Source organism: Xenopus laevis, chromosome 1L (assembly GCF_017654675.1).
Source record: "Xenopus laevis strain J_2021 chromosome 1L, Xenopus_laevis_v10.1, whole genome shotgun sequence".
NCBI classification, from domain to species: Eukaryota; Metazoa; Chordata; class Amphibia; order Anura; family Pipidae; genus Xenopus; species Xenopus laevis.
The window spans coordinates 20,849,468-20,877,142 of record NC_054371.1 but is presented as its reverse complement, the minus strand read 5'-3'; the positions used below and the strand labels follow the sequence as shown (position 1 = coordinate 20,877,142).

The 27,675-nt window shown below is 41.1% G+C and overlaps 1 protein-coding gene across 4 annotated transcripts in view; it reads left to right on the top strand.

The window, feature by feature from the left end:
* Positions 1-27,675, top strand: part of fam53a.L (family with sequence similarity 53 member A L homeolog) — a 74,783-nt gene that overhangs the window by 36,337 nt on the left and 10,771 nt on the right. For all 4 annotated transcript variants that reach the window (XM_041587534.1, XM_018227931.2, XM_041587539.1 and 1 more), the window contains exons 3-4: positions 6,600-6,654; positions 7,856-8,652. In XM_041587534.1, coding sequence (XP_041443468.1) covers positions 6,600-6,654; positions 7,856-8,652 — 852 coding nt within the window. The remainder of the gene's footprint in view (positions 1-6,599; positions 6,655-7,855; positions 8,653-27,675) is intronic.

The window sequence follows — 27,675 nt, the reverse complement described above, 5'->3', positions numbered from 1 at the left end:
AAGGTAATCATTATTTTGATCAAATTGAGTCTATGGGAGGTGGCCTTCCGTAATCTGGAGCTTTCTGGATAATGGGTTTCCGGATAATGGATCCTATACCTGTACTTGATACTAACTAAGTGGCATGAATCCTTATTGGTGGCAAAACAATCCTACTGGGTGGTTTGACCGCCCAGAACATGATCTCCTGATCAGGGTCGGACTGGGGGGGGGGCCTGGGGCCCACCGGTGCTGCTACTTCAGTCCCTGCCCCAGAGGCGAAGACACCTCAGCCCCCCTCGACGCAACACCCCCCTCTGCACCTACCTTTTTTCCTGTTCTTGGTGGTAGCCAGGGGCCAGAAGGGAGTTCAGGGAGCAGCGCTAATAGGGTCTGGGCCGGCGGGGCCCTCAAGTCTTGGGGGTCCACCAGGTTTTTTCCTGCGGCCCAGTCCGAATCTGCTCCTGTTGCATCTCTGTGGCCAGATGGAGGAATGACGCACCCATAAATGTGAGCAGTTCCTAGTATCCAGTGTATAAATGCACCACCATCTGTGTGCAGGTACAATGACTCAGTAGGGATGAGAGAATTTAACCCGTTTTACTTAAAAATTCGCCGGTGAGAAAATTCACCAAAATGCATTAAAGTCTGTGGGTGACACATTTTTTTTGACGGGCAACATTTTTTCTTGCTCCCATTGAAGTCTATGGGCGTCATTTCCGCAAAAAATTTCGCTCATCCCTACATCTCATTTCCCCTTATCCCATAGTTCCAGTTTCACAGAAAAGCACAAAATCCGCGGAGCTTCATTACTTCCACTTTGCTGCTGCCATGTAAACAAAGCCAGGGTTTCACCTGTTTCTATAAAGACCCCGTTTACCCATGCTACACACTGCATACTATACATACAAGTATGGGATCAGTTGTCCAGAAACCCGTTATCCAGAAATCTCCGAATAATGGGAAGGCAGTGTCCCATAGACTCCATTTTTATCCAAATAATGCATATTTTTAAAAATGATTTCCTTTTTCTCTGTAATAATAAAACAGTTGATTATACTTGATCCCAATTAAGATATAATTAATCCTTATTGGAAGCAAAACCAGCCTATTTGGGTTTGTTTAGTGTTTACATGATTTTCTAGTCTGAGACCTGTACAACATATATGCTGAGTGCAAGAAGAAGCAGGTGCACAAACACTTTATGCTGATTATACAAAACAACAGACTGCAGTAATAAAAGCATGCGTGTTACACACAACCAGACAGGCAGCATTACACACTCCTGACACATGCCTGGGCAACGCTCTCCTTTAGAACAACTTGGCCTTGTGAAAGCTAAACATCTATAACTGTAAGACTTCTTTTCAAACTTCTGATTTGCTTGAAATGACAAATACAAGACAATGATCCATTTTCCGGAAACCCGTCATCCAGAAAGTGCCGAATTACAGGAAGACGCTCCCCAGTGACTCCATCTTAAGCAAATGATTCAAAATGCTGTAACCTATTTCCTTTTTCTCTGTACAGGTATGGGACCTGTTATCCAGAATGCTTGGTACCTGGGGTTTTCTTGATAACGGATATTTCCGTAATTTGGATTTTCATACCTTAAGTCTACTAGAAAATCATGTAAACATTAAATAAACCCAATAGGCTGGTTTTGCTTTCAATAAGGATTAATTATTTCTTATTTGGCATCAAGTACAAGCGACTGTTTTATTATTATAGAGAAAAGGAAATTATTTTTAAAAATGTCGATTATTTGGATAAAATGGCGTCTATGGGAGGCGGCTTTTCCGTAATTCGGAGGTTTCTGGTTAATGGGTTTCCAGATAACCGATCCCATACCTGTATAATTTATCCCTCTGATATGGTGGACATATGGAAAATCAATTGACATCACGGAAATGTCACTGCCCTATAATCATTTTATCACTGGCCTTGAACCAGTCGCCAAGACCAGAGCATTTTTTTTATGAGTTTGAAACTTGCACTTTGGCAAATCCACATGTTTTTATCAATCGGCACATTCACCTGATGCCAAAATAACTTCTAAACAGACAGAATTTCCTACTTTACTTAGTCCATTGGCATTAATACTGTCCCCATGTAAGGAAAGGCTGTGTGTGCTCCGTGATGACCTAAATTCCACTTTTACACTGCAGGATTATCAGAGGACCCAGACACCAACCCTAAAAGGGACGCCCCTCACCCCAAACCTGTATATTTGGGAAAAGCATTGATCATTAATTAAAATCTATTTTAATGGGGAATGCCACAAAACATAACTTAAGAAGCTTTTTGAAAAGTAACTTAATTTCAAGCAACTTTTCAATATACATCAATTAAAAAATATGCAGGCTTTTCATGATTTTCAATAGTTTGGACAGTTCCCTAAGCCTAGCCTCCGCTCTCCTCCTGATCTGTCTGACTACTTTGCTGAGCTGTCTGACTACTGTTACTTTGTATCAACAGCCATCTGTCCTCAGCCTGCATCCTCCAAACCCCACAATTCCCTGCACATGTGATTTCAAAAAGGAAAGGAACATCACGGTGCAATGCATTGTGGGTTATGTAGTTCCTGCATTCTGTCTGTAAGCTGCGGAGAAGTTGTTACAATTTGTAACATCAGTGTTTAGTCCCTCCTTCCCTGCCAGGATTTCAAATGATGCAGAAAGAGTAGAACTGTTAAACAGCTGGATTGCAGCATAGAAAATGCCATTTATTCATACTTTTTGAAGAAACCGGTAACGGTGATGGATATATTAGGGGTTTCTGTGTTATGGGGGCCTCTCCATCAAACTTTGGTTTGGAAGCCGGAGTTCCCCTTTAAATTTTTTCACAATATTGAAATATAGACTGGGGTTAGACCGGGCAGAAATCCACTGGTCGATTTCAGCCCCCTGACTGCTAGGAGAATCTACTCTCTTCTCATCCAGAAGCCTTTTCTCTACTCTGGCGCAAACGCAATTAGCGGATTTAGGGTAAAAAAAAAGGGCAAAGTCTTGCGTTTCTTTACTAAAATTGGTCGAGTGTGTTTGCGCCAGAGTAGACACCAGGCTTCCAGACGTGAATGCTGAAGAGGATAAGAACTGGTCAGGGGCTGAAACCGGCTTGCGGATTACTTCACGCCTTAGCCAAAAACCTTGTGCACTTTGCTTGGTGCTACTTGGCTGGATTCTGATTATTGCAGTTGTTATGGCTAAGACTCTGGACTCTGATACAGAGAATACTGGACTCTGGTGTCAGCTGATTGTGCAGCCTTTAGCACACCCTGCATCTCTGCCTCTGGCACCAAAAACAAATGATAATCTATGTATTGGATGCATGCACTCTGACACTGTATTTGCTTAGCAGTAGGCTTTTAATTTTGTTTATTTTTCCTTAAATATGCATTATGCGTAATCTGAGGATATAGCTTTAGTTCTATACAGTGCATTCCATCTCCTTTAATCCCAACAGGCAGCTACCATGATTGAAATTTAAAGGGATACCGTCATGGGAATACATGTTTTTTTTCTAAATCAGTTAATAGTGCTGCGCCGGCAGAATTCTGCACTGAAATCTAATCCTCAAAAGAGCAAACTGATTTTTTTTATATTTCATTTTGAAATCTGACATGGGGCTAGACATATTTTCAGTTTCCCAGCTGCCTCCAGTTATGTGGCTCTGATAAACTTCAGTCACTGTTTACTGCTGTACTGCATGTTGTAATGATATCACCCCCTTCCCTTCTCCCTCCAACAGCCCATCATTAGAACAATGGGAAGATAACCAGATAACAGCTCCCTAACATAAGATAACAGCTGCCTGGCAGATCTAAGAAAAACACTCAATAGTAAAATCCAGGTCCCACAGAGACACATTCAGTTATATTGAGTAGGAGAAACGGCAGCCTGCCAGAAAGCAGTTCCATCCTAAAGTGCTGGCTCTTTCTGAAAGCACGTGACCAGGCAAAATGACCTGAGATTCCCCTACACACCAATATTACAACTAAAATAAAATATACTTGCTGGTTCCGGAATGAAAATTTAAATTGTAGAGTAAATTATTTGACAGAATCCCTTTAATAACAACATGACCATTTTATTGCATTGAATATAAATCTGACAGTCAGAGGGTTAATTTGTCTGGAATTTCAGGTTGCAACGCCGGTATCATTTTGTGCTTAAATGGTTTTCTAAACAGAACAGAGAAACAGGGGTGTATTTTGAGGATGTTTACGTTCCAGTGGAGCAAAAAGAAAAGAAACAAGGCTATCAGTGCAGAGGAAGCGTTGGAACAATGGTATCTTTCTTGGCGACTTTCTGAAATAATCGCGCAGCAGAAAGCGTTTCACCGAGGAAGTTTGTTACTCATATGTGCTTTACCACCACTTCAAAATAATAGAAAGCTGTTCGGTCTATTGTCTTGTTGGGGGGGATCAGAAATAAATGCTTCCAGCTGTGCGGAGTGTGGGGGGGATGCACTAGAGGGCCTCAGGTCTATACTAAAAGCTATTGAATTGGTTTGTAGTTCAACTGGAAGGCCATAGGTTGGGCAGTACATTGTAATTTATTTTAAGTAATTGCAGAGAAATATGTCCCTTACTTTTTATTGTACTCGTTATCATTAATAGTATTATAGTCTGCCTCTGACTCACAGTAACCATTTCTCAACCCTCTCTTAGTCTGGCAGTCATTTAACCCCTTTCCTCACTTTACTCCATTTTAAAGCCATGGATTGTGGGACTTGAAGTCCCTCTGTTTTTCATGGTCGATGCACAGATTTAATACCTTCCAATTGCCCTGTTTTTCGCGGGACAGACCCAATTTTGACAGCTCGATCAGCAGTCCCGGATGGTTACTGAAATGTCCCGACTCTCTTTGATCTCTTGCACGGAACAGCCAGAAAAAGATACAAAGTTTCTTAAACTTAATTGACTTTAGAATAAGTGCCAGGTGCAGTGAGATAAGTTTGTAACAATTTAAGAGAAGCAAAGAAACAATTGTAACAATTTAAGATAAACCGGTCTCTTGGGGAAACTGATTTACAGCTTAAAGTGGACCTGTCACTAAGACACAAAAAGCTGTATAATAAAAGTCCTTTTCAAATTAAATATGAAATCCAATTTCTATTTTTTATTAAAGCATTCATAGCTGTTGTAAACTCATTTAAACATGAAAGCTGTCGATCAAATATTGTCTGCCCCGCCTCTTTGTTTTAGGCAATTACTTTCACTTTCCATTCAGCACTTCCTACATGTCACTGCTCTCCCAACATTCCCCCATTCTCTTTACCATTTAATTGTGTAGCCAGGGCATGGGGATGGACATCAGGTTCCCCATTCTGGTGCACAAACAAGATTCTGAGATGATACAAGGTTTTAATGAAAGGGATACTTTCATGGGAAAAAAATGAATCAGTTAATAGTGTTGTTCCAGCAGAATTCTGCGCTGAAATCCATTTCTCAAAAGAGCAAACAGATTTTTTTATATTTAATTTTAAAATCTGACATGGGGCTAGACATTTTGTCAATTTCCCAGCTGCCCCAAGTCATGTGACGTGTGCCTGCACTTCAGAAGAGAAATGCTTTCTGGCAGGCTGCTGTTTTTCCTTCTCAATGTAACTGAATGTGTCTCAGTGGGACATGGGTTTTTACTATTGAGTGTTGTTCTTAGATCTACCAGGCAGCTGTTATCTTGTGTTAGGGAGCTGCTATCTGGTTACCTTCCCATTGTTCTTTTGTTTGGCTGCTGGGGGGAAAAAGGGAGGGGGGTGATATCACTCTAACTTGCAGTACAGCAGTAAAGAGTGATTGAAGTTTATCAGAGCACAAGTCACATGACTTGGGGCAGCTGGGAAATTGACAAAATGTCTAGCCCCCATTTCAGATTTCAAAATTGAATATAAAAAAATGTTTGCTCTTTTGAGAAAAGGATTTCAATGCAGAATTCTGCTGGAGCAGCACTATTAACTGATTCATTTTGAAAAAAATTTTTTTTCCCATGACAGTATCCCTTTAATAACAGTGTCCACAAAATGGCTCCTCTATGTCCGACAAAAGCTAGTGACAGTCTCCCACTGAAAATCGTACGATCGGCAAAACACGCAGAGATATTAACCTGGCCGATCGACCGATCTCCGCCGGACGAAAAATGTCGGGACTCTCCACACACTGTCCGAAAATCATACGAATCCTCGATTCGTACGATCGGATCTTTGCGTCTATGGCCAGTTTACGAATGGTTTATGTCTGTGTAAAAAATAAATAAATAAACATACACGTGTATATATAATATAGGAACTGCCATACTGATTTTCTCCTATGTCTCCAAGAACAGGGGCCTACTGGTAACAAAGGTTGTAGAATAGAGGATATTTTTTTAACCACTAAGAAATGAGATTTTATTTTTTCCAAAATGGGTTGGAATATTGAAGCTTGCACAATACAGAAAATGGGCCTACTCCATGCTGGTTTTATCCGACCCGCACAAGACAATAAACATTTAAATGCATTTTTCCCCCTCTCCCGATCTCCTGCTTTGTTGTGTTCATGATACGTTTTAAGATGAGTGTCTTTCACACCATGTTCTGATGTCTATGGTGCTGAAACCCTTCTCTCTGGTTAATTTCAGCACCCATCTGTGAAACTGAACAAAAGTGCCTGCTTGTTCCCTTACGAAATCAATGGTAAGTTTAAAGAAAAAAAAAAAAAACCTTAGCAGATTTATTAATTTTTTTTTTTTGGTTGTTTTTAAATAAAACAAAAGGTGTCCAGCGGAGTACTAAAAAAAGCCTTTTCTGTTGCAAATCAGATGCCCTTTAGAGGGGGCCAGGGAATTCAATTGGAGAGTCTGCTGGATTTGGAACAATACTGTCGAATCCCAGGCTCCTCGGGTGCTTGTAGGCTGCTTTGCATTGTAAAAGCTCCCCTGCTATACAGGCATAACGGCTGGGAGGGAAGAAACACTCGCGTACATATGCTTTAGGGGTGGGGGGTTGAGACAGCTGTACCGGCCTGTCTTTATCTTCAAATTATACTCACTTTAAAGAGTCCCTGCACAAAAATGTCCTTTAGATCTATCCCCATGGAAAGGATCTGCCGCACTGTTTGTCTCAAACAAGGCAAGCAATATGGCAGCTCCCATTATGCAGTTTGATGGAATGGTTTAAGGGGAACTATCCCTAAAATTACATTTTAATATAAGCTTCCTCATACTGAAGTAACTTTCTAAATACAATCAATTAAAAACTCTGCATTGTTTCTGAAATAATCAAGTTTATCTTCACTATCCCTCCCTCTGCATCTGTTTCTCTTCATTCTGTCTTCATGTAGCAGTTGGGTGTCAGATATTCATTGACAGTTAGATCCAATATAGCAGATGTATTAGAGCTCACTTAAAATAATGGATATCAGTACAAACAAAATCTAACAAAATAACTGCCTTTTGCACAAATTCTGCATGTAGAGAGACATGTCTGGTGATTTTAATAAAGTGAGCTCTAATACATCTTCTAGGCAAAAAATAAGATATATTGGATCTAACTGTCGAATTTCTGACACCCAACTCCTGATTGAAGACAGAATGACAGATGCTGAGAGAGGGATAGTGGAGATAAACTTGATTATTTCAGAAACGGTACAGAATTTTTAGTTGATTGTATTCAGAAAGCTTCTTATTTCAGTATGCGGAAGCAAATATAATTTTTCCGTTTTCGCGATAGTTCCCCTTTAAGAACAGGCATAGAGTAATTAGGTCCTACAGGCAGTTGATCTCTGATGCTTGAACATTTTATTTGTAGAAGCCTCATAGGCTGTATATGTTCACTGCTTGGTTTGTAATGTTCTTTTTCTTGTTTTCTTTTTTTTCATTTCTCTTCTCCTATATAGAAGACAGCCCTTGGAAAGTCCTCAACGGGACATATCCAATCAGGAATGAGGTGAACAAGAATTCGATCTTTTCCTTCTCCACGTGCCCCTTTGGTGCAGGCACTTCGGGCAGCTACGGTCGGCAGTTGCAAAATGAGTCGTCCAGTGCAGCCAAGGTCTCTGGGTGGATAAGTGAACTGACTCTAAATGACAGCTTTGGGCAGCCGCTGGCACCCCCTACAAAAAGACACTGCAGGTCATTGTCTGAGCCAGACGAACTGTCCCGCTGTCGGTCTCCCTGGAAACCTGGCAATTCCAAAGTGTGGACTCCGGTATCAAAAAGGCGATGCAACAGTGGCGGGAGCACGACTTTGCAGCGATGCAACAGTCACGGTGGGGGCAACCTTCAGAGAAGCACAAGCATCAGCCTCCAACAAAATCCAGTCAAAAACATCTTTGCAGCCTCCAACTGCGACACGTCCCCAGTCCAGAGGCCATCATCAGCTAGCAGCGGCTTTGTAGATTGTAACGAAGGAAGCACCATTTCGAACGTCCGCTGGAACTCTGCGGAGCCCAGTGAATTCAATCCGAGGAGACGCTTCTCCCTCTCTCAGGAGCACGTTACGGAAAATGCCGATCTTTCGCCTTCAGCCAATAGCACACCCACCTCAACTCCAGAGCTCCGGCGGCGCCAGGGCTTGCTGAGATGCCGCTCCCAGCCATGTGTCCTCAACGAAAGGAAAACGCGGCTAAAACGCAGGCGCGACGAAGACGTCCGATGGACTCGGCCATCTTTGGATTTTCTCAAAATGACACGGGTAAGCTGTTCTCTAATCAGCTATAATATAATGATGCCATGATCAAAAAACGAATACAAGTAGGGATGCACCGAATCCAGGATACGGTTCGGGATTTGGCCAGGATTCGGCCGAATCCTTGTGCCTGGCCGATCCGAGCCCTAATTTGCATATGTAAATTAGGGACGGGAAGGGAAATCACGTGACTTTTCATCACAAAACATAGAAATAAAAAATATTTTCCCACTTTTTTTTTTCTTTCACCCGTAATTTGCATATGCAAATGCAAGTTAGGGTTCGGTATTCAGCCGAATCTTTCACAAAGGAATTGGAGATTTGCCCGAAATATCTTTATTGGCTAATTTAGTCCTGAAAGCTTGCATTCTGTAATCTGCTAAATTAGCCAATAGATAGATATCACTAAATCTCTGTTTAATATTATGTCAGGTCAGCTTTGGACAAGTTGCAGTGTTTATTTCACTTTTTGTGAGTTCATTGAGCCTTTTCCTGGTAGCTAAGTGGCTATCGCTACAGCGAGTATTCTCAATATCACAGTATAGCTTTGCAAGGTCATTTATTGGAATGATTCCGGAATGCCATTGTTTACACTTACCGAAATACATAGATTTAAAGGGGAACTATTGCGAAAAGGAAAATTTAATATAAGCTTCAGCATACTGAAATAAGAAGTTTTCTAAATATAAACAATTAAATATTCTGTACTGTTTCTGAAATAATAGTTTATCTTCACTCTCCCTCTCTCAGCATCTGTTTCTCTTCATTCTGTCTTCATGCAGCAGTTGGGGGTCATATTCAGTTATTCAGGTATTCAGACAGTTAGATCCAATATATCTTATTTTTTGCCTAGAATGTATTGGAGCTCACTCTATTAAAATCACCAGACATCATGTCTCTCTACATGCAGGATTTGTGCAAAAGGCAGTTATTTTGTTAGATTTTGTTTATACTGGAATCAGTTATTTGAGTGAGCTCTAATTCATCTGCTAGGAAAAGAGCCCCCCTATAAGATATATTGGATCTAACTGTCAATGGGTATCTGACACCCAACTGCTTTGTGAAGAGAGAAAGAACAGAAACCGATGCTGAGAATGCAAAATATTTAATTGATTGTATTCAGTTTATTATGTCAGTATGATGAAGCTTTTATTCACTTTCAATATAGTTCCCCTTTAAGTAGTATTGTAGGAAAGGATGTGACAGTTGCCTAATCCAAAGCCAACTAAATCTCGGAATATTTTTTTTTTTTGTTTGTTTTATGAGGATATGAACCTTTCTTATCATAAGCTCTTGGGGTGGGAAATAAATGCAGTTTATAGTGAGTGGCAACGTTTTCCATTGCAATAAATTAGTCGCTGTCGAGATAGCTGGGTCCCTCTGCCAACAATCCCTTCCTGCTGTAGATACCTGGGGTCAGATCCACAGGAAATTCTCCCGGTGCATTTTTAGAGAAAAGATTTATCATATATATTTATCTTTTAAATCATTCCTTATACAGCATTTGCAGTGTAACACAGCCACACCCTGGTGATTGGGAAACAAATGTTTTGCACCAAATAAACATGTGACAGGCTTAAGCAATGGATATTATCGAAATCTGCATTTCTGCGAAAATGGTTTCCCTCCAGCTGTTGCACTACAGCTCCCATCATTCCATGAGAGGTTTGTGCTGCAACAAGCAATCTGTTCATGGGAGTAATCCTAGCTATGGCCCACTCCCCTAACCTTTAAACCCAATAATAAAGTTTTCCATAGTGAAAGAATGTGGAAACTAATCGACTTTCCAATAAACATCCATTACACATTTAAAGGTACAGTTATAGGATCTGTTATCCAGAAAGCTCCTAATTAAGGAATGGCCGTCTCCCATCGACTTTATTTTATCCAAGTAATCAAAATTCTTATAAATTATTTCCTTTTTCTGTGTAATAATAAAACAGTAGCTTGTACTTGATCCCAACTAAGATATAATTAATCCTTATTGGAAGCAAAACCAGCCTATTGGGTTTATTCTGTCATGATTTTTATGATGTCGTTTTTAATTTCTAAATTACATTGTTTACACTGCAAATAATTTACTTGACAATATAAAATTTAATTCCTGAACCAGCAAGTGTATTTTATAGTTGCAATATTGGTGTGTAGGTGCATCTCAGGTAATTTTGCCTGGTCATGTGCTTTCAGAAAGAGTCGGCACTTTAGGATGGAACTGCTTTCTGGGAGGCTGTTTTTTCTCCTACTCAATGTAAATGAATGTGTCGCAGTGGGACCTGGATTTTAATATTGAGTGCTGTTCTTAGATCTACCAGGCAGCTGTTATCTTGTGTTAGAGAACTTTTATCTGGTTACCCTCCCATTGTTCTGTTGTTGGGCTGCTGGCGAGGAAAGGGAGGGGTAATATCACTTCAACTTGCTGTACAGAGTCACAAGTCACGTGACTGGCGGCAGCTGGGAAACAGACAATATGTCTAGCCCTATGTCAGATTTCAAAATTAAATCTAAAAAAATCTGTTTGCTCTTTTGAAAAAAGGCTTTCAGTGAAGAATGCTGCTGAAGCAGCACTATTAACTGATGCGGTATAAAAGTCCAAATAACAGGAAGATCCGTTATCCAGAAAGCTCCAGGTCCCAAGCATTTGCAATAACAGGTTCCATACCTGTATATATGTAATTACAATTAGAAGCAGTGTCTCTCCCTTTCTGCACTGCTGCCTCTGTCTCTTGAAACAATGTAGCAGAAGGCAGCCATACATGCGACTGTGCACTGCTGCTGATTTCTGCTACATAAAGTCAGAGCCAGAGGGGAGAAAGGGACATTCAGCTCTCATAAAAAGCCTTTGATTTCTTCTTGTGCCCAGTGAGCTGGTATAAGGGAGTTCACCTGCTGGAATCCATCGAGTGTCATTCTTACTGACTTGTCGAAACTTGACTCTCAATCTCTAGTTCAATATTTATTTACTGAAAGAACAGTGGCAGGAGCGAGTCCAGACCTTTGTTTTCCAGCTAATTTTTCAAGGTACTAGGGGCTTATTTGTGTTGGATGGCTTAGAGATAGGTACACTGTTTGACTTTACCTTCAGGGGTGAGTGAGCGCTGTGCTGTACAAGTAAAAACAGTCTGCAGAGAAACCGAAACTAGTCTGGGTGAGGGCTGAACTGCTTGTAGTGGGGGGTCCTGTGGTTTGTGAGTTATAGGCATGAACCACAATAATATGCCCCACATTTGCATAGTGTAGGGCAGGGGCCGGAATACCCTGTGGGGCAGAAGGAGAAAAACAGGAACCATAGCATTTCAGCTGTAAAGCATCACTGAACTGCTGCTCTGATGTTCTATACACGACAAATAACAATTGTTGCTACCATGACAGTGTGTAAAATGCACATTTATTTTTAATATTCCTTGCCATTTTGCCTTTTACCTTTACTGTTACGTGAGCTGTGACTCTGAGCTAGAGTCCTGCAGCAGGTCGGGTACCCACAAAAAAAAGCGGGTACCCTGTGGAATGAGGGAAGTCTTTTCAGGTGTGGGTATAGATGTGGGTCTGCAGGACGCGGGTCAGGTCTGCAGCTTTTCGTTCCACTCCCATCTGGCTTCCGGCACAGCACTCTTAAATCACACGGCACGCTTCTGTCCCCATCCCTCTCAACTATTGGCCACGTTTGATGATGCCACTTCCGGTTTGCAACAACATCACTTCCGGTTTGATGGTGGTCGGCGAGTCGGGTTGCGGATAAGGCAGTTGTATTTAAGGGTCTGGTAGCCGTTCAAAGTGGGTGAATATGCGGGTTGCGGGGTTGGTTCCGCGCGGGACTCTACTCTGAGCAAAATACTAAAGAATGGGACCTTTGCTATACACGTTACACTAGATATTCTAGCGCCTTGAGATCTGCTCAGATGGAGGCTTATTTTTTCTAACACCACACCTAGCAACCTGTGCCCAGTGACCCAAGGTTGTTATCAGGCTAACGTCTCTTTCCATCACTTTGCTATGGTGCTAGGCTACAACTTGGCTTATATACAGGACATATACGGTAAGTGTATCACTGAAACCAGAACAATTTAACTCTCATATGCATTTATTTGAATAAGTGCCCTATAATAATGGACACTAGGATTAGGAATACTCTATACTACTCTGCTCCACCTTGCTGGAAACTACAACTCCCAGCATTTCAGATGTACTTGACAGGGGTGCCATCTGTAGCTCACCTGCGAAGTTATCTGGCAGCAAAGTAAGAGTCCTGGCAGGCAAGAGGTTTAAAAATATATATTTAAAGGAGCCATATAGGATAAATGAAAAAACCCAAATTTTGTAGGCAATTATGAGTAATATATGGTGTTGCTTTTACATGGTGCTAAGAATTAATATTATCTTTAAAAATAGCCCCTTTATCGGAGCTCCCTAAAGATGTTCTCTGGTCCTTGTCTGTGTTTCAAATTAGGGGTGGGCGTGTCCTAACTCTCCCTGCCAGAAGCACAGTAGGAGGGGGACAGCCAATCACAGTCATGCAGTCACACAAGCACAGACAGGCTTCGGTTCCCTATCAAGTCCTGCTAGCTGCTGATTGGTTCCTGTCCTACAGGGCCGGGAACACAGCCTGGGAATTCAGGGAGGAAGAGAAGGGAGGGATTATTGGGGTTTTTGCAGAAATATTCAATAAATCAGCCTGAAACACTACTTTTTTTAAGCACAATTCTTCTATTTCTAAATGAGTATAACATACTGGTACGTTCTTATTTTTTACACAGTGTCTCCTTTAAAGGGATAAAATAACATTGGTGATTGGCATGAAGCTTTGTAGGGGAGACAGTATTTTGAAGATTAAAGAAAAGGGGCCAGTAGGATCACGTTCCATCTTATTGAAGTGGACTAACAGAGCCGTACCATTGTGACTATTCAGCAGGGGCTGTCTGGTTTCCCATCATTCTCTTGCATTCTTAAAAAATAGTGGATGCATTCTAAAAAAATAAATGTCCCCTGACGATTTACGCTGGTCCCGCAGCATAGGGAACGCTGCAGAGGGTTTGCCCAGCTGCCACTCTTCACCTTTTATCAGAAAAATGGAAATGTCAGCCAAGGAACATCTAGTGTTTCAGTGTCGGCACACAAACTCTGCCTTATGAATACTTCAGTTTTTAAGACAGCTGCTTGACCTTGCCAGAAGTCTCTAGTCCCACCCGGTTTGATCCATTGTATGACAATATGGGCTCAGTTTAGGCTATTGAGCTCCTCACCCAATTGAGGTTAAATTTCCTTTTTTCTCTTCTGGCAGGCAACATTATCTCTGCCTTATACCTGGGGCAGAATTCAGCCCTGATTGCACCAAGTTCAGCAAAGTGCTTTTATCCAGCGGTGTCCATATTAGAAGTTCTGGCTTTCATCAGTGCACTGGTCACACTAAGCTGTGCCATTATGTGACTAATTGAATCCTTTTTTCTAAATGGAATTAACTAAAAGGTCTCAAAACCTGCTCCGCTAAGTCATTATCTTAAAGGAGAAGGAATGTTACCGAAACATCATTATCATTTGTGCTGAACCGAAACAGTTATACCTGTAGATTAGCCACAATGGTGCAAGCTATAACACTATATATTTATTCTGTAGAATGCTTTACCATACCTGAGTAAACTGCTCTATAAGCTTTCTCTGTTTGTTTAGGATAGCAGCTGCCATATTAGCTTGGTGTGACCACTTCCTGCCTCTCCCTGTTCACTTATAGGTTTGGACTCAGATTACAGCAGGAAGGGGAGGAGGGAGGGGGAAATGGAGGAGGAGAGGGAGAGAGAAGCAAACTGAGCAAGTCCAAGCCCTGGAGGTTTATGCTGAAAACAGGAAGTCTGATACAGAAGCCCATGAGTACACAATAGAAGGAAAGAAATGCAGTGTTTCTTTTGACAGAGGACTCAGAGCAGCATTACTTTGAGGGTTTACTGGTATATTTATATAGAACTTACGGATCAAGCATACTTAATTGTAGCCTTTCCTTCTACTTTAATCAAATGTAGAGCAAAGGCTTCCAACCTGTCATAAAGCTTATAAAGCATGTTCTCTGCTGAATATCCTGTAAATTAGATCCTTCTAAAGGGTGCTTAGTGATGTCATCGGTTATAATCGGAGCTTAGTGATGTCATTTTAAATAAAGTACCCCCTGTTGCAAAATATGAGCAAACTAGAAGTCACCTCAGAGTTCCTCGGTAACTTGTAATACCCTTATATTTTACGAGAGGGGGTACTTTATTTACTATATATACTTTTCAAATCACAGTAGCAAGTAGACCGAAGTCACTGACTGGGCAGCCATTTTAATTTCTAGGCAGTTTCTGAACTCCCAGCCAGCTCAGAAGCACCCAGGAGTTGTGCTTATGCATGTATTTATATCATTGCCAAATCCAGTTCTATAGGAAGACTTTTCACCTATATTTCGCATTCAGAAAGTACAGACAATATTAAAAAAGGACCTTTTTTCTTTTGTATCTGCTCCCCTGCTAGGGCCTTGTGCTCTCTCTCTCGTTTATATGGTTTTTATACCAAATTGCCACCTACAAACCAGTATCTCATGTCCACTTTCATCTCTTCCTCTGGGAAGCACCGGGAGAAAGTTATTTGTGGCTTCATGGCATACCATTGCTTTATAGGCACCAATTATCATGGCTGAATAAACCTACCCAGTCCTTTTATTTTTCCTTTTAAAGAGAGTTAAAAATAAAACTGCTGCTTCCCTTACATTCCACTCTAACATTCCAAGCAATCTTGTAGATACAGCTCTATCAGATCTAGGTGCTTATGTTTTCCATACTCAGTCCTTATCTGCAGGTAGCATACAGTGAAACCTCAATTTTAAGTAAATTATAAATAAACAAATAAAACTTAACTTGGACTTAACGAAAGTTAAGTCCAACAAATACTAGTGACAAGCGCCCATTGATATCAGACAAGCAATACATGCAGAGATATTATCATTAGCCGACAAAATATGAATATATCTATGGCGAGCTTTAGTAAGACTAGGTCAGGGTCTCTTATATTTTGTAGGAACATACAGGGAAATCACAGGCATGGAGGGGTCTGCTTAGAAGTTTCTCATCGTCCACCCCCCATAGGCTGAATGCCCTACGCCTTTTGGACTGCCCTGCCCATGCCTAATTCAAATAGAACTGTTGGTAAATTTGTACTGGTGGATATAGTAGAACGTTTCAAGGCAGGGTTGCATGATTTTTTTTTTTTGATAGGAAAGCGAGAAGAATTATTACCAACATTTACACTTATAGTGCAATGTTGATTCACCGTACAGGTCCCATTGCCGTTTTGAAGCCAACAAAGATTTTTTTTTTTTATAACCTTCTGAAAATACTTGGAGACAGCTTTTCTCATTTTTTTTTTCACTGGACCAACAAGTTAGGTTGGATTTGCTTGAGGTTGAACTTGATGGACTTACTATGTACTGTGTACCTATGGCTCTGCTCAGCCTCGTCTCCCAACAATAAGCTCCCAGAAACATTCTAAATATGTGACCGTTGCAACTGATTCTGAATAAGTCCTGGAATAGACCTGCCAAATGGCCGTGCATTAATAGCAATGGCTTCTGTCTGTTTTAATTCTCTACAAGCTTCCCCCCTTTAAAGAGAAAGTATTGGTGACACAAGGGAGTGCCTGCCACCAGAAGTGGTAAGAACACGTGTAGTAATTTCAGTGAATGGCAAGATTTTCAGGGTAGGCCTGCCCTGAGGGCAGACTGAAACGGAACTGTTTGCACTAATGTGGGAATTAGTCAGGGGGAAATGAGTGGATCTAACTAGCACTCATGTTTTCTGTCTCTGGGGAATGATTTTTTCCATAAACAGCCCTGATGGATTATAAGAGCCTTTTCCAGGCTGCTGGGGAACCCCCATTGTGCAGATTGGATGTGGCTGTGTATTAAGCTCCCCATAGACGCGACGATTCTTCTTGCCGAACGACCGATTTTAGCGAAGTCCGACCAATCCTTCGAAATTATTGTGCGGTTAGTGGGATTCGAACGATCGTACATCTTACAATTTTTCGGCCGACGTGTCATGAAATTGATCGGCCAGGTTAAAAAATCTTTGTCGGTCCCAGTGCAATGTATCTGTTTGCAGGGCCAAGCAGGCAGCTCCCCTTTGTTTTCCTGGCAAATTGGTCTTTTTAGTTGATCGTCAATTCGTACGATCTTTCCGAGAAAATTATGGTCTCACGATGAGGATCGGATCTTTTAAATATCTCAACATCTATGGCCAGCTTTACTTACAACTTCTTCTGCCCTAATATGAAGATAATGTAATTTTTCCCATTATAGAACATAAAAGCCATATTAGACTTTCATCGCATAGAGATACCTTATGATATCTTATGGACACCAGCATAGTGTGGCTACAGTCTTGGCTCACCAGTGCATTCTGGGAGTTGGGTCCAGTAGTCAATGCGTGCTCATGTAGCAAACGTGTTGCACCAATAACTGTATAATATCCGATTATTTCATATCTGGAGCAACTGGTATCAAGCAAGCAAGCAAGAAATGAGTCTTCCCATCCTGCTTTAGAGCCGCCTTATAGCTGTGGTTGCGCTGGCTGTTCTGATGAAATTTCTAGAAACCACAGATTTCCATATTGTGTCATTACCTAATGCAAATGTACAAACATGCGTGCCTCAGCGATATCCATTCCAGAAAGGACGTGCTGTAATGCTTGCTTGTGGCCTGCACTCCGGCAGCTTCCTTCTGCTTTTGCAAGCCCTCCACTAAACAATGGGGATTTACCAGTTTCTTGATCAAATGAGGCCCAGTATTGCTTGTAGGCAATGCAGTACCAATACCGCCAACCATACTGTCATATCACAAGCAACGTTACCGTATGAAGGAAAACCTGTGGTTTCTGTGCGGCAGGTCTTTGTTGCATTCATAAATATTTGAGGTGGTTTCACAAAGAAAAGAACAGTAAAGACTAGTTGTTCCCGTATGAAAGGTGTGCCAGTTGCAAGTAACCTGGAGAAAGGTTCCGTATATTATTCAGCTGTTCTCCAATTTGACATTTTTGTAGTTATTTTGTTGCTAGTGTCCATGTACCCTAGCTGTCTGGTTTGATTGACAGAATGGAAGATGCGTTGGAGGGGTCCTGAACAGAAAACATAAATAACAATAATTGTAGCATCGGAGAACAATACATCTTGTTGTTGCTGGGTTCAGCGAGCCCCATCAATCATATTTATGAAAAAAAATCATATAAAAATGAAGACCATTTGGAAAAGTGGCTAAGAATAGGTCATTCTATAACATACACAAAGAGTTAATTTCAAGGTAAACTACTCTTTCAATGTATTCTTTTAAATAAGTCTCTCTTGCCTGGTGGCATGATTTAACCTCAGACCCATGTGTTCTGCAGCTTGCTTCAAACAGCTTTATCCGGTAGACAAAAATAGAAGAATAAAATTTAAAGAACAAAAAAAAAAATCTTTATCTGTTACCGAAAAACTTCTCTTTTCCATTTCCTTTTTAATTTTTTTTTTCAAGAGCAAAAATGTTTTAATATGCAGCAGTTGTTTTGAACAAATTCCCCCGGTTTGGGTACAAAAAAACCCTAGGCCTTTAGGTATAGGGCAGATTGGTGTACTTTATGCATTTACTACAAAGGCAGACCAGTCGTCCCAGTGAGAAGCAGGGGCAAGGTAATCACAGGTTATGGCTAAACCAGATGGGAGACTTCACCTCTGTAATTAAAGTGAACAAAGTGGATAGTCCCCAGTGGGATGTGGGAATCTGGCGAGGAATCTGGCGGCCGCTGGGCTGCTGCTTTCAAGCTATGAATTGACTATGCCAGCACTGTATATCATTGGGTTGATTATGCAGAAAGCTGCAAAATATGTCTGCCATTTTTTTAATTTAAAAGAAAACTATACCCCCCAAAATGAATACTTGAGCAACAGAGTTTATCTCAAATTAAGTGGCATATTAAAGAATCTTGCCAAGCTGGAATATTTATTTAAGTAAATATCGCCCTTTTACATCTCTTGCCTTGAGCCACCATTTTGTGATGGTCTGTGTGCTGCCTCAGATCACCTGACCAGAAATACTGCAGCTCTGACTGTAACAGGAAGAAGTCTAGAAGCAAAAAACAGAACTCTTGTCTGTCTGTTAATTGGCTCATGTGACCTAACATGTATGGTTTGTTTGGTATGTTTGTGTGCCCCGTGAATCATGCGATCCCAAAGGGCTCCTCTTATTTTCTAAAATGGCAGTTTTCTATTTATGATTACCCAAATGGCACATACTACTAAAAAAAGTATATTATTATGAAAATGGTTTATTTACATGAAGCAGAGTTTTCCATATGAGCTGTTTTATGCAATATCTTTTTATAGAGACCTACATTGTTTGAGGGGTATAGATTTCCTTTAAAATGCCCCCCTTGATGGTAATTGAAATGCCCTGGCTGATGCAACTGGAGCCTTAAAGCTGAGGACCTTATCCAAAAACTGCAGGTCTCCAAGCATTACAGCTAATAAATACCATACCTGTAGTATCCATGCACCCTGTCAATCAGACTGTAAGCATATCGTGGGCCTAGCACAAGCTGCACCTCTGTTCATCATCTACATTGAGGTGCCTGAATACAGGTCTAGCACAGAGCTGGTGTAAATGCTGCATCATACAGCAGCTGTATTCACTGCTCTTTATTCTGGAAAACCATGCAAAAGGGTACTTGCTACTACTCATGACTGTTATGAGGAGCAAGGATTTATGATCCTGCTTTCCCAGCTGGTTAATCTTTTTTATGGTATGGCTGCTTGATATTTACCATTGGTATTTATATTTTGGAATGGTATCCACCTCTGCCTGCACACGAGGCCCCTTTCTTGTCTGAGTCTGAAAGAGGCTTGACATGAGCCTGTAGATGAATACAGGTTTAATGTTTGTTTATTATCCAAACAAAACTGTTTATGCTGTGCATTGCAGTGAAATAGCATCCAGCCTCCAGGGCAGTTTGTAGCCGGTGTTTGTTTCTCCACTCCTTTGACCTCAGAGTTATGCAGCCTGGACTTTCTTTGCTCAGAACCCGCCATACACAATCCTCATCTGCCCTTGTAATGGCAGAACCTCTCCTGAGACTGTAATGTGAGACCAGCGAGGGCACAGCCTTTAGACTTGATTGCAGTGAAATTCTAGTTGGTCTGCCTTGGCTCCGCCTCATATGGTGGCCAGGTGCTAAGTGTCACATAAAATTGTATAAAATTCCTCTCAGCTCCTTGTTACAGGAAGTCATATTGTCAAAAATGGCTGCCCCCAGTCTGAAATGGGACACATTCTTAGCAGTGTGTGAGTAAACTGGATTGTTTGGAATATGGGCACCCAGACATCTGCTGGAATGTGTCAAAGTCTACAGCCCCCACCCCTGACATGGAAATATGTTTCTCCACTTCAGTTTTCACGTGTCTGCAATAAAGCTTGCTTAAGTATAACCCTAGTGAAGCATACCTCGGCCGTATCAGTGACCTGCTAGTGCTCCGTTCCTGCTGGGCTGTGCTTGAGAGCTTTATAATCTAGAATGTACCGTCTTGCTAGTTTTATTCAGCTGGAAGCAGCCATTTTGCCCCTACTACTTCCTATTACCGACAGAGGAAAATGGCTGCCTCAAGCCTGTGTGTGAATACTTAAAACAAACATTCGCTAATGTCCATGTGTCTTTTCATGTAGGAACAATGTGTAGTCCAGCATCATCTGGGGCAATGTAATTAAAATGAATAATCTGTTTATAAACAAATATCCTATTGGTTGCTATGGATTACGGCGCCAAGGCGCCTTTTATTAAATAAGTGACCATTGTTGTAAAGAGACAATATCAAAATAAAACATGTTTAATAGTATTTGAAGAATAATTTATTATTTTTTGGGTGGGGAGTTGGTGGTGGAAGATATTTTGTATGTGGGGGAGAATGTATTTACTGGTATTCATGTACATTGTTTTCTACTTATGGCATGGGGTCTAGATGCAATTAGGATTGGAACAAGTGTCCTACAAGACACATGAGTTTCGTAAGTAGCTGATTCCCTTTCTCGTAGCTGTTCAGCGGCTCTCCATACCCAAACACAGCTGAAGGGAATACTTGGGAGTTGTAGTTCAGAAACAGGGAAGGGTTGCAGGCATTGCAGCTGTTCAGCAGCTGATAAACAGCTGACTTTAGAGAAGATAAGGAGTAATGCAGAGACCCCTCTAACCTGAACGACCTGAAGCAAGCTTGGAACAACAGGGCCCAAATCACTTTACACTCACTCTGTGTAAAAAAAAGTTTGAATCTTACATTTTGCTACAGGCCATACTATGTTTTCCAGGGTAAGTGTTCAGATATTATGCCAAGGAGTTGGCTCTGGTGTCACTTCTGCCATTCAACCATGCCTCCTTGTTTCCAGAATTTAGAGTCACACTGTATGTCGTATGTGAGCAAAGATGAGAAAACATGGAATTAAAGGAGAACTAAAGCTTAAAAATGAATGGCTAAAAATATATTATATACTGAACTTATTACTGCACCTAAAGTTTCAGCTTGTCAATAGCAGCAATGATCTAGGACTTCAAACTTGTCACAGGGGGTCACCATCTTGGAAAGTGTCTGTGACACTCACATGCTCAGTGGGCTCTGAGCAGCTGTTGAGAAGCTAAGCTTAGGGGTCACCACTAATTATCCAGCAGAAAATGAGGTTCCCCTGTAATATAAGCTGATGCTACAGGGCTGATTATTAAATTCTGATGCTAATTGCACTGGTTTCTGTGCTGCCATGTAGTAATTATCTGTATTAATTATTAATCAGCCTTATATTGTGACATTTCTATTCTATGTGTACCGTATATTGTGAGTGGGTCCCTAAGCCCAATAAGTGACAGCAGCACAGAGCATGTGCAGTGAATCAGCAGAAAAGAAGATGGGGAGCTACTGGGGCATCTTTGGAGACACAGATCTTTACTGCTAAAGGACTGTGGTTGCCTTGGGCTGGTACAGAAGCACACTTTACTTCTTTAGTTAAGCTTTAGTTCCCCTTTAAAACCCCACCCCTTTTTGTTAAACATTTCTAAGTTTAGTGTGTCTGTATCTCAATAGTCCGACAATTTTGGACATGCTAAACTCGGGGAAAACTTCACTCCCTACCCATCTACAATAAACATGACAATGAGGGCTACTCAGGATTGTTAGGTCTTAGATGTCACTGTAGAGCAATGGAATTAAAGGATACCTTATATTCTCTGTAGGAGAAAATTAAGTTACAGACTCTGTCAATTCTGCTCTAAAATTAACTCTCCTCTAAGTAATGACTAAGACATGGCAAAATTTGCACACCGTAACAATTACAGAAACCCTCCAAAAAAAGTAGTAAAAAAAGACACATTTTAATGAGTATCTATACTCTACATATAACTGAGCACATTTTAAATGTAATTCTTTTTTTATTTCAAGTTATTAACAGTTTTTACACTACTTATATGATGTGTACATGGAGCGCCCCTGCTGTTCAGCCTGGGGAAGGCCTAGCAGAAAAAAATTTAATTTGCTGAAGCAAAAAGTGTCTGCGGGTGCTTTCCTGCTCAGCTCTAACTCAGAGGTGACTGGAGATTGAGAAATGAGCAGGGAGCCATCTGGAGACACTTCCAGCTTTAGTAAATTAAGCCAAGACCTCTCTACATATAAAAGTATGTAAATTGAAAAAATACTCCCAAGATAACATTGAGCAATTTCATATTGTCATATAGTAGGGTATATTTCCCTTTGAATATTTAGCTATATACAATGGGAACAATCACCAATTTTAGTTTGTAATTTTGTTTTGCAGTCTGTTCCCAGATTTGGTAATAACCCTAAATGTGCACTCCGTTTTATAGCCTCAGTTACGATGCAGTTTGCGGTCTGCAGCCTCAAATGTTTCATGTGAACTTTCAATTTGATAGACAAATATGCAATCACAGTTAAAGATCGTTAACACTTCAAATCAGTGTGTAATTAATGCTTAATAAGCTAGCGTTCCCACACTTGAGTACAGGGCCAAGCCACGAGTAATTCCCTTGCATGGAAACCCATAAATCTTGGAGTATCTGCAGCTGCACCCATAACTAAGAGCTAGAAGGAGTTTTGTAAGCTCTATATGTCATCGGTTCTATCCAACTTTTTACATGGAGTGGGCAGGTTAATTCTTGTATCCCAAATTCAGTGGCTAGATTATTTTAAAATTGTGTCAAACTAAGAAACCTATGGAGAGACTGGGGGGGGGCAAACAAATCCCTTGGAGGTTCACATATGGTCCAGTTGAACAGTTAAAGGAAAACTATTCCCCCAAAATGAATACTTAAAGCAATAGGTAGTTTACATCACATTAAGTGGCATATTAAATAATCTTACCAAACTGGTATATTGCCCTTTTACATCTTTTACCTTGAGCCACCATTTTGTGATGGTCTGTGTGCTGCCTCAGAGATCACCTGACCAGAAATACTGCAGCTCTAACTGTAACAGGAAGAAGTGTGGAAGCAAAAGACACAACTCTGTCCGTTAATTGGCTTATGTGACCTAACATGTATAGTTTTGTTTGTGTGCACCGTGAATCCAACGATCCCAGGGGGCAGTCCCTAATACTACTACTACTACTACTACTAAAAAAGTATATTGTTATGAAAATGGTTTGTTTACATATGAGCTGTTTTATGCAATATCTTTTTATAGAGACCTACATTGTTTGGGGGTTTTCCTTTAAGCGCCATTGTTGGATACTCCTCTTCGTTGCTATGACTGTTCTTTCTGCATTATGGATGTGTTTGGTAGGCCTGAAACCTGTGGGCTGTTTACATGTTTTGGCACCAGTTGTAGACCAAACTAATTACAAAGCCTCACCTGGCTTGTTGCCTTCGGTGTCTTCTCCTGATGCAAAGTCACCAGTGAGCCTGCATGTCTACTTGGAAGAGTTCTGGATCCCTCTCTCATTCTCGGGCTAGAGAAGGCCTGGCTGGAGGTTGGGATGTTTTACTGCACAGTCATGAGGCAAATTTGTGGTGTTCTTGAGCTTTCCCACACACTTCCTATGTCAATTGCTACCTTCTACCTATGGTGGGACTCGACCCTTTGCTTGGCTCTTTCCCACTGAAGAAAGCTTTGCTTGGCACAAAAGAGTTTTAAATGGAAATGTACTAAAAGGGATTCTGTCATGATTTTTTTTTTTTGTCGTTTTCATTTCTAAATTACACTGTTTACACTGCAAATAATAATTCACTGTACAATATAAAATTGCATTCCTGAACCAGCAAGTGTATTTTTCTTTTTTTAGTTGTAATATTGGTGTGTAGGCAGCCATCTCAGGTCATTTTGTCTGGTCATGTGCTTTCAGAAAGAGCCAGCACTTTAGGATGGAACTGCTTGCTGACAGGCTGTTGTTTCTGCTACTCAATGTAACTGAATGTGTCTCAGTGGGACCTGGATTTTACTACTGAGTGCTGTTCTTAGCTCTACCAGGCAGCTGTTATCTTGTGTTAGGGAGTTGTTATCTGGTTACCTTCACATTGTTCTGTTGTTAGGCTGCTGGGGGAGGGAAGGGAGGGGTGATATCACTCAACTTGCAGTAAAGAGTGACTGAAGTTTATCAGACCACAAGTTACATGACTGGGGGCAGCTGGGAAACTATAAAAAAAAAAATCTGTTTGCTCTTTTGAGAATGAATTTCAGTGCAAAGGTCTTCCGGAGCAGCACTATTAACTGATGCATTTTGGGAAAAAATGTATTTTTCCCATGACCATATCCCTTTAAATTGGAGTTGACTCAGTTCTGCTGGAACAGCTGATTGGTGCCTTCCACATAGCTGAAGTGTAAGACTGCTGGAAGATGAGAAGGTGCAAGTGCCTTTGCAGATGGCAGCTCCTCTCCTCTCAGCATGGACTCTGGACACTCTGGTTTCACGGCCTGACAGCTCTGCTTTTAAATTATCATGACTAAACAGAAACAGCACAGTCATTATGTGCATTAACGATCAGCCGCAACAAGATGTCAAGTACAGTGAGATACAGTATCGCACATTGGAGACCTTGGCCGGAAAGCCCGTTGCCATAACAGTGAGCAAAACACAACTGCTGACCCACATGCTTGCGTTCTATTGACAGAGCGGCCTGTGTTTTTATGAGCGGCGCTGGATTCAATGTCGTTTTGGGTGGGAGGCCGAAGAGCCCAGCGACACATAGGAGAGGAAATAAGAAATATTTTGGCCTGTGCTCACAGTTAATGCTCTCTTCCAAGTATTTAGAAAATACTTTTTCAAGAGACTGTGTTGTGGGGGCCAGTTTTTAACTTGTGACACATACAAAAGCTTTGTGGTTTTTGAGTTTCCGGTCGGGTTGTACTCCCTCCAATCTAAATCAGAATCTGTCAAACTCTATTGTTGCTTAGGAACTGGCAAGTCATACAGAGATGTATCTTTATTATCTCTCCTACTTATCATTCTGAATAGTTAACCCTTTGTCTCCTTAATCAGGATTGACTAGTCCCAGCACCACTGTGTGCTAGACTTCCCCAGTGCTATCACTACTACTACCATCTCTCCCTACTATACCTGATATCCCACAGCCACACTCCCTTCCCAGAGACTATTATCCACTGTTACTATAGGCACCATCTCTCCCTACTATACCTGCTATCCCACAGTCACACTCCCTTCCCAGAGACTATTATCCACTGTTACTACAGACACCATCTCTCCCTACTATACCTGCTATCCCACAGTCACACTCTCTTCCCAGAGACTATTATCCCACTGTTACTATAGGCACCATCTCTCCCTACTATACCTGCTATCCCACAGTCACACTCCCTTCCCAGAGACTATTATCCACTGTTACTATAGACACCATCTCTCCCTACTATACCTGTTATCCCACAGTCACACAGCCTTCCCAGAGACTATTATCCACTGTTACTATAGACACCATCTCTCCCTACTATACCTGTTATCCCACAGTCACACTCCCTTCCCAGAGACTATTATCCCACTGTTACTATAGACACCATCTCTCCCTACTATACCTGCTATCCCACAGTCACACTCCCTTCCCAGAGACTATTATCCACTGTTACTATAGGCACCATCTCTCCCTACTATACCTGCTATCCCTCAGTCACACTCCCTTCCCAGAGACTATTATCCCACTGTTACTATAGGCACCATCTCTCCCTACTATACCAGCTATCCCACAGTTGCCCTCCCTTCCCAGAGACTATTATTCCACTGTTACTATAGGCACCATCTCTCCCTACTATACCTGCTATCCCACAGCCCCTTCCCAAAGACTATTATCTCCACTGTTACTATAGGCACCATCTCTCCCTACTATACCTGCTATCACAGTGGTAAAGAAGCATTTTCACCCTTTTCTTCTTGAGTTAATTCTAGCCAAGCTTTTATGAGTCAGCTTTGAATAATTATATAGCAGACACATATTTGCATTTACTTTGTTCCAGACAAAACTGAACTGCCATGGTTCCGGACAGACATGTCAGTATCTGGGTTTATAAATTCACTATTTAGTTACTAGTCTATACTGGGAGTGGTGTGAGCACATCAGGAAAGCTTCCTAATCCAAAACAAATGGAGATCTGATCTCCTGTTGGCATTGCCTATATTTGATATAGTGAAATCTCAATGCCAGTCTGTCTCCTGATGACCAGAAATGTGATTAGATTGACAGCCATGGTGTTGAACAAGAAGGTGTGCTTTTTTGTTTCACATTTTATCACTACATTTACCAGGGAAGAGTCTTTAATGATAGGCAGCACCCTTGATTTGTTGGCTTGGATTTCTGGGTAATAATTTACTGTGGGTCTGTAACCAAGCCTTCACCATTGTTTGTACATGGAGCCGCATAAATAGCAATTTATCTCACACACTTCTGTTTTGACAAGGCACGCCATTTTTTATATGGGTTTAAATATTGGGTTTTTTATTTGTAGTATTATGAGCACGGTTTGACTTTTGAAGATTCTATGTTGAAAGATCAGTTGTTCATGCGTGTAAAGTTGTCCCATTTGGGTTATTTCTTCCAGCACCTTAGACGTTTTTCCCATTCATCTGTCATTTCAGTCTCAGCATTATAGTAACAGGTGCAAAACCTTTTTTTTTTTTTTTTTTTTTTGCATGGTCGTATCCGTTGAAGTACATTGGTTTAATGAGCAAGTGCATATTCTTCTTTTAACAGATTAGATTCTAAGTGAATGTTTCTGCTGGCTTTCCAGTTCTCATTAGTATGCAGGGAGTCCAGCACGGTAATCAAAATTCTCAAAAGACTCACAGCTCCTCAGTCTGTACCCCCTCTTATCATGCTGAAGGGGCCACCAATGTCGTTTCCAAATGCAAATAGCAGAGTATAAATATGAGTTTGAAGAGTTAATTTGAGGGGGACGTAGGACCTCATGCCTGCATTGCAGCTGCCCTTTCATCTACTGTCTGAATCAAGGTGCCTGCTGCCCAGCTGCTTCCACTTGCCAGACCCTTCCTAGTGCCTATAAGGGGGTGCAGCTCAACAGAATGGACCTGTTACAAAATATCTATGGGTTTAATGAGGTTGAAATCTGGCAGGTTCCTTCCAAATGCAATCGGGATGGGGGGCCTGGGCAAATGACAGTTCTTTAGAAGCCAGCGCATTAATTGAGCCCTTTTTTCCTTTTTTTTTTTTTTTTAAGGAATCATTTTGTGCTCTAGTTGTAAAAGTGCATGAGATGGTCGGATAATGAGAGTTTGTGAAATAGGTTTTTAGACCCTAAAAGATTTCTTCTCATATTGTGCTTAGTTTTCCAGACTCTGTAATTATTATATCTTCAGTTTTACTGTGAATAGGGGTCACCCCTGCCTTGTACACTGTAGGATTATCTGTCTTTTAAAGGAACAGTTCAGTATAAAAATAAAAACTGGCTAAATAGATACACTGTGCAAAATAAAAAAAAATGTTTCTAATATAGATAGTTAGCCAAGAATGTAAGAATAAAGGCTGGAGTGACTGGTGT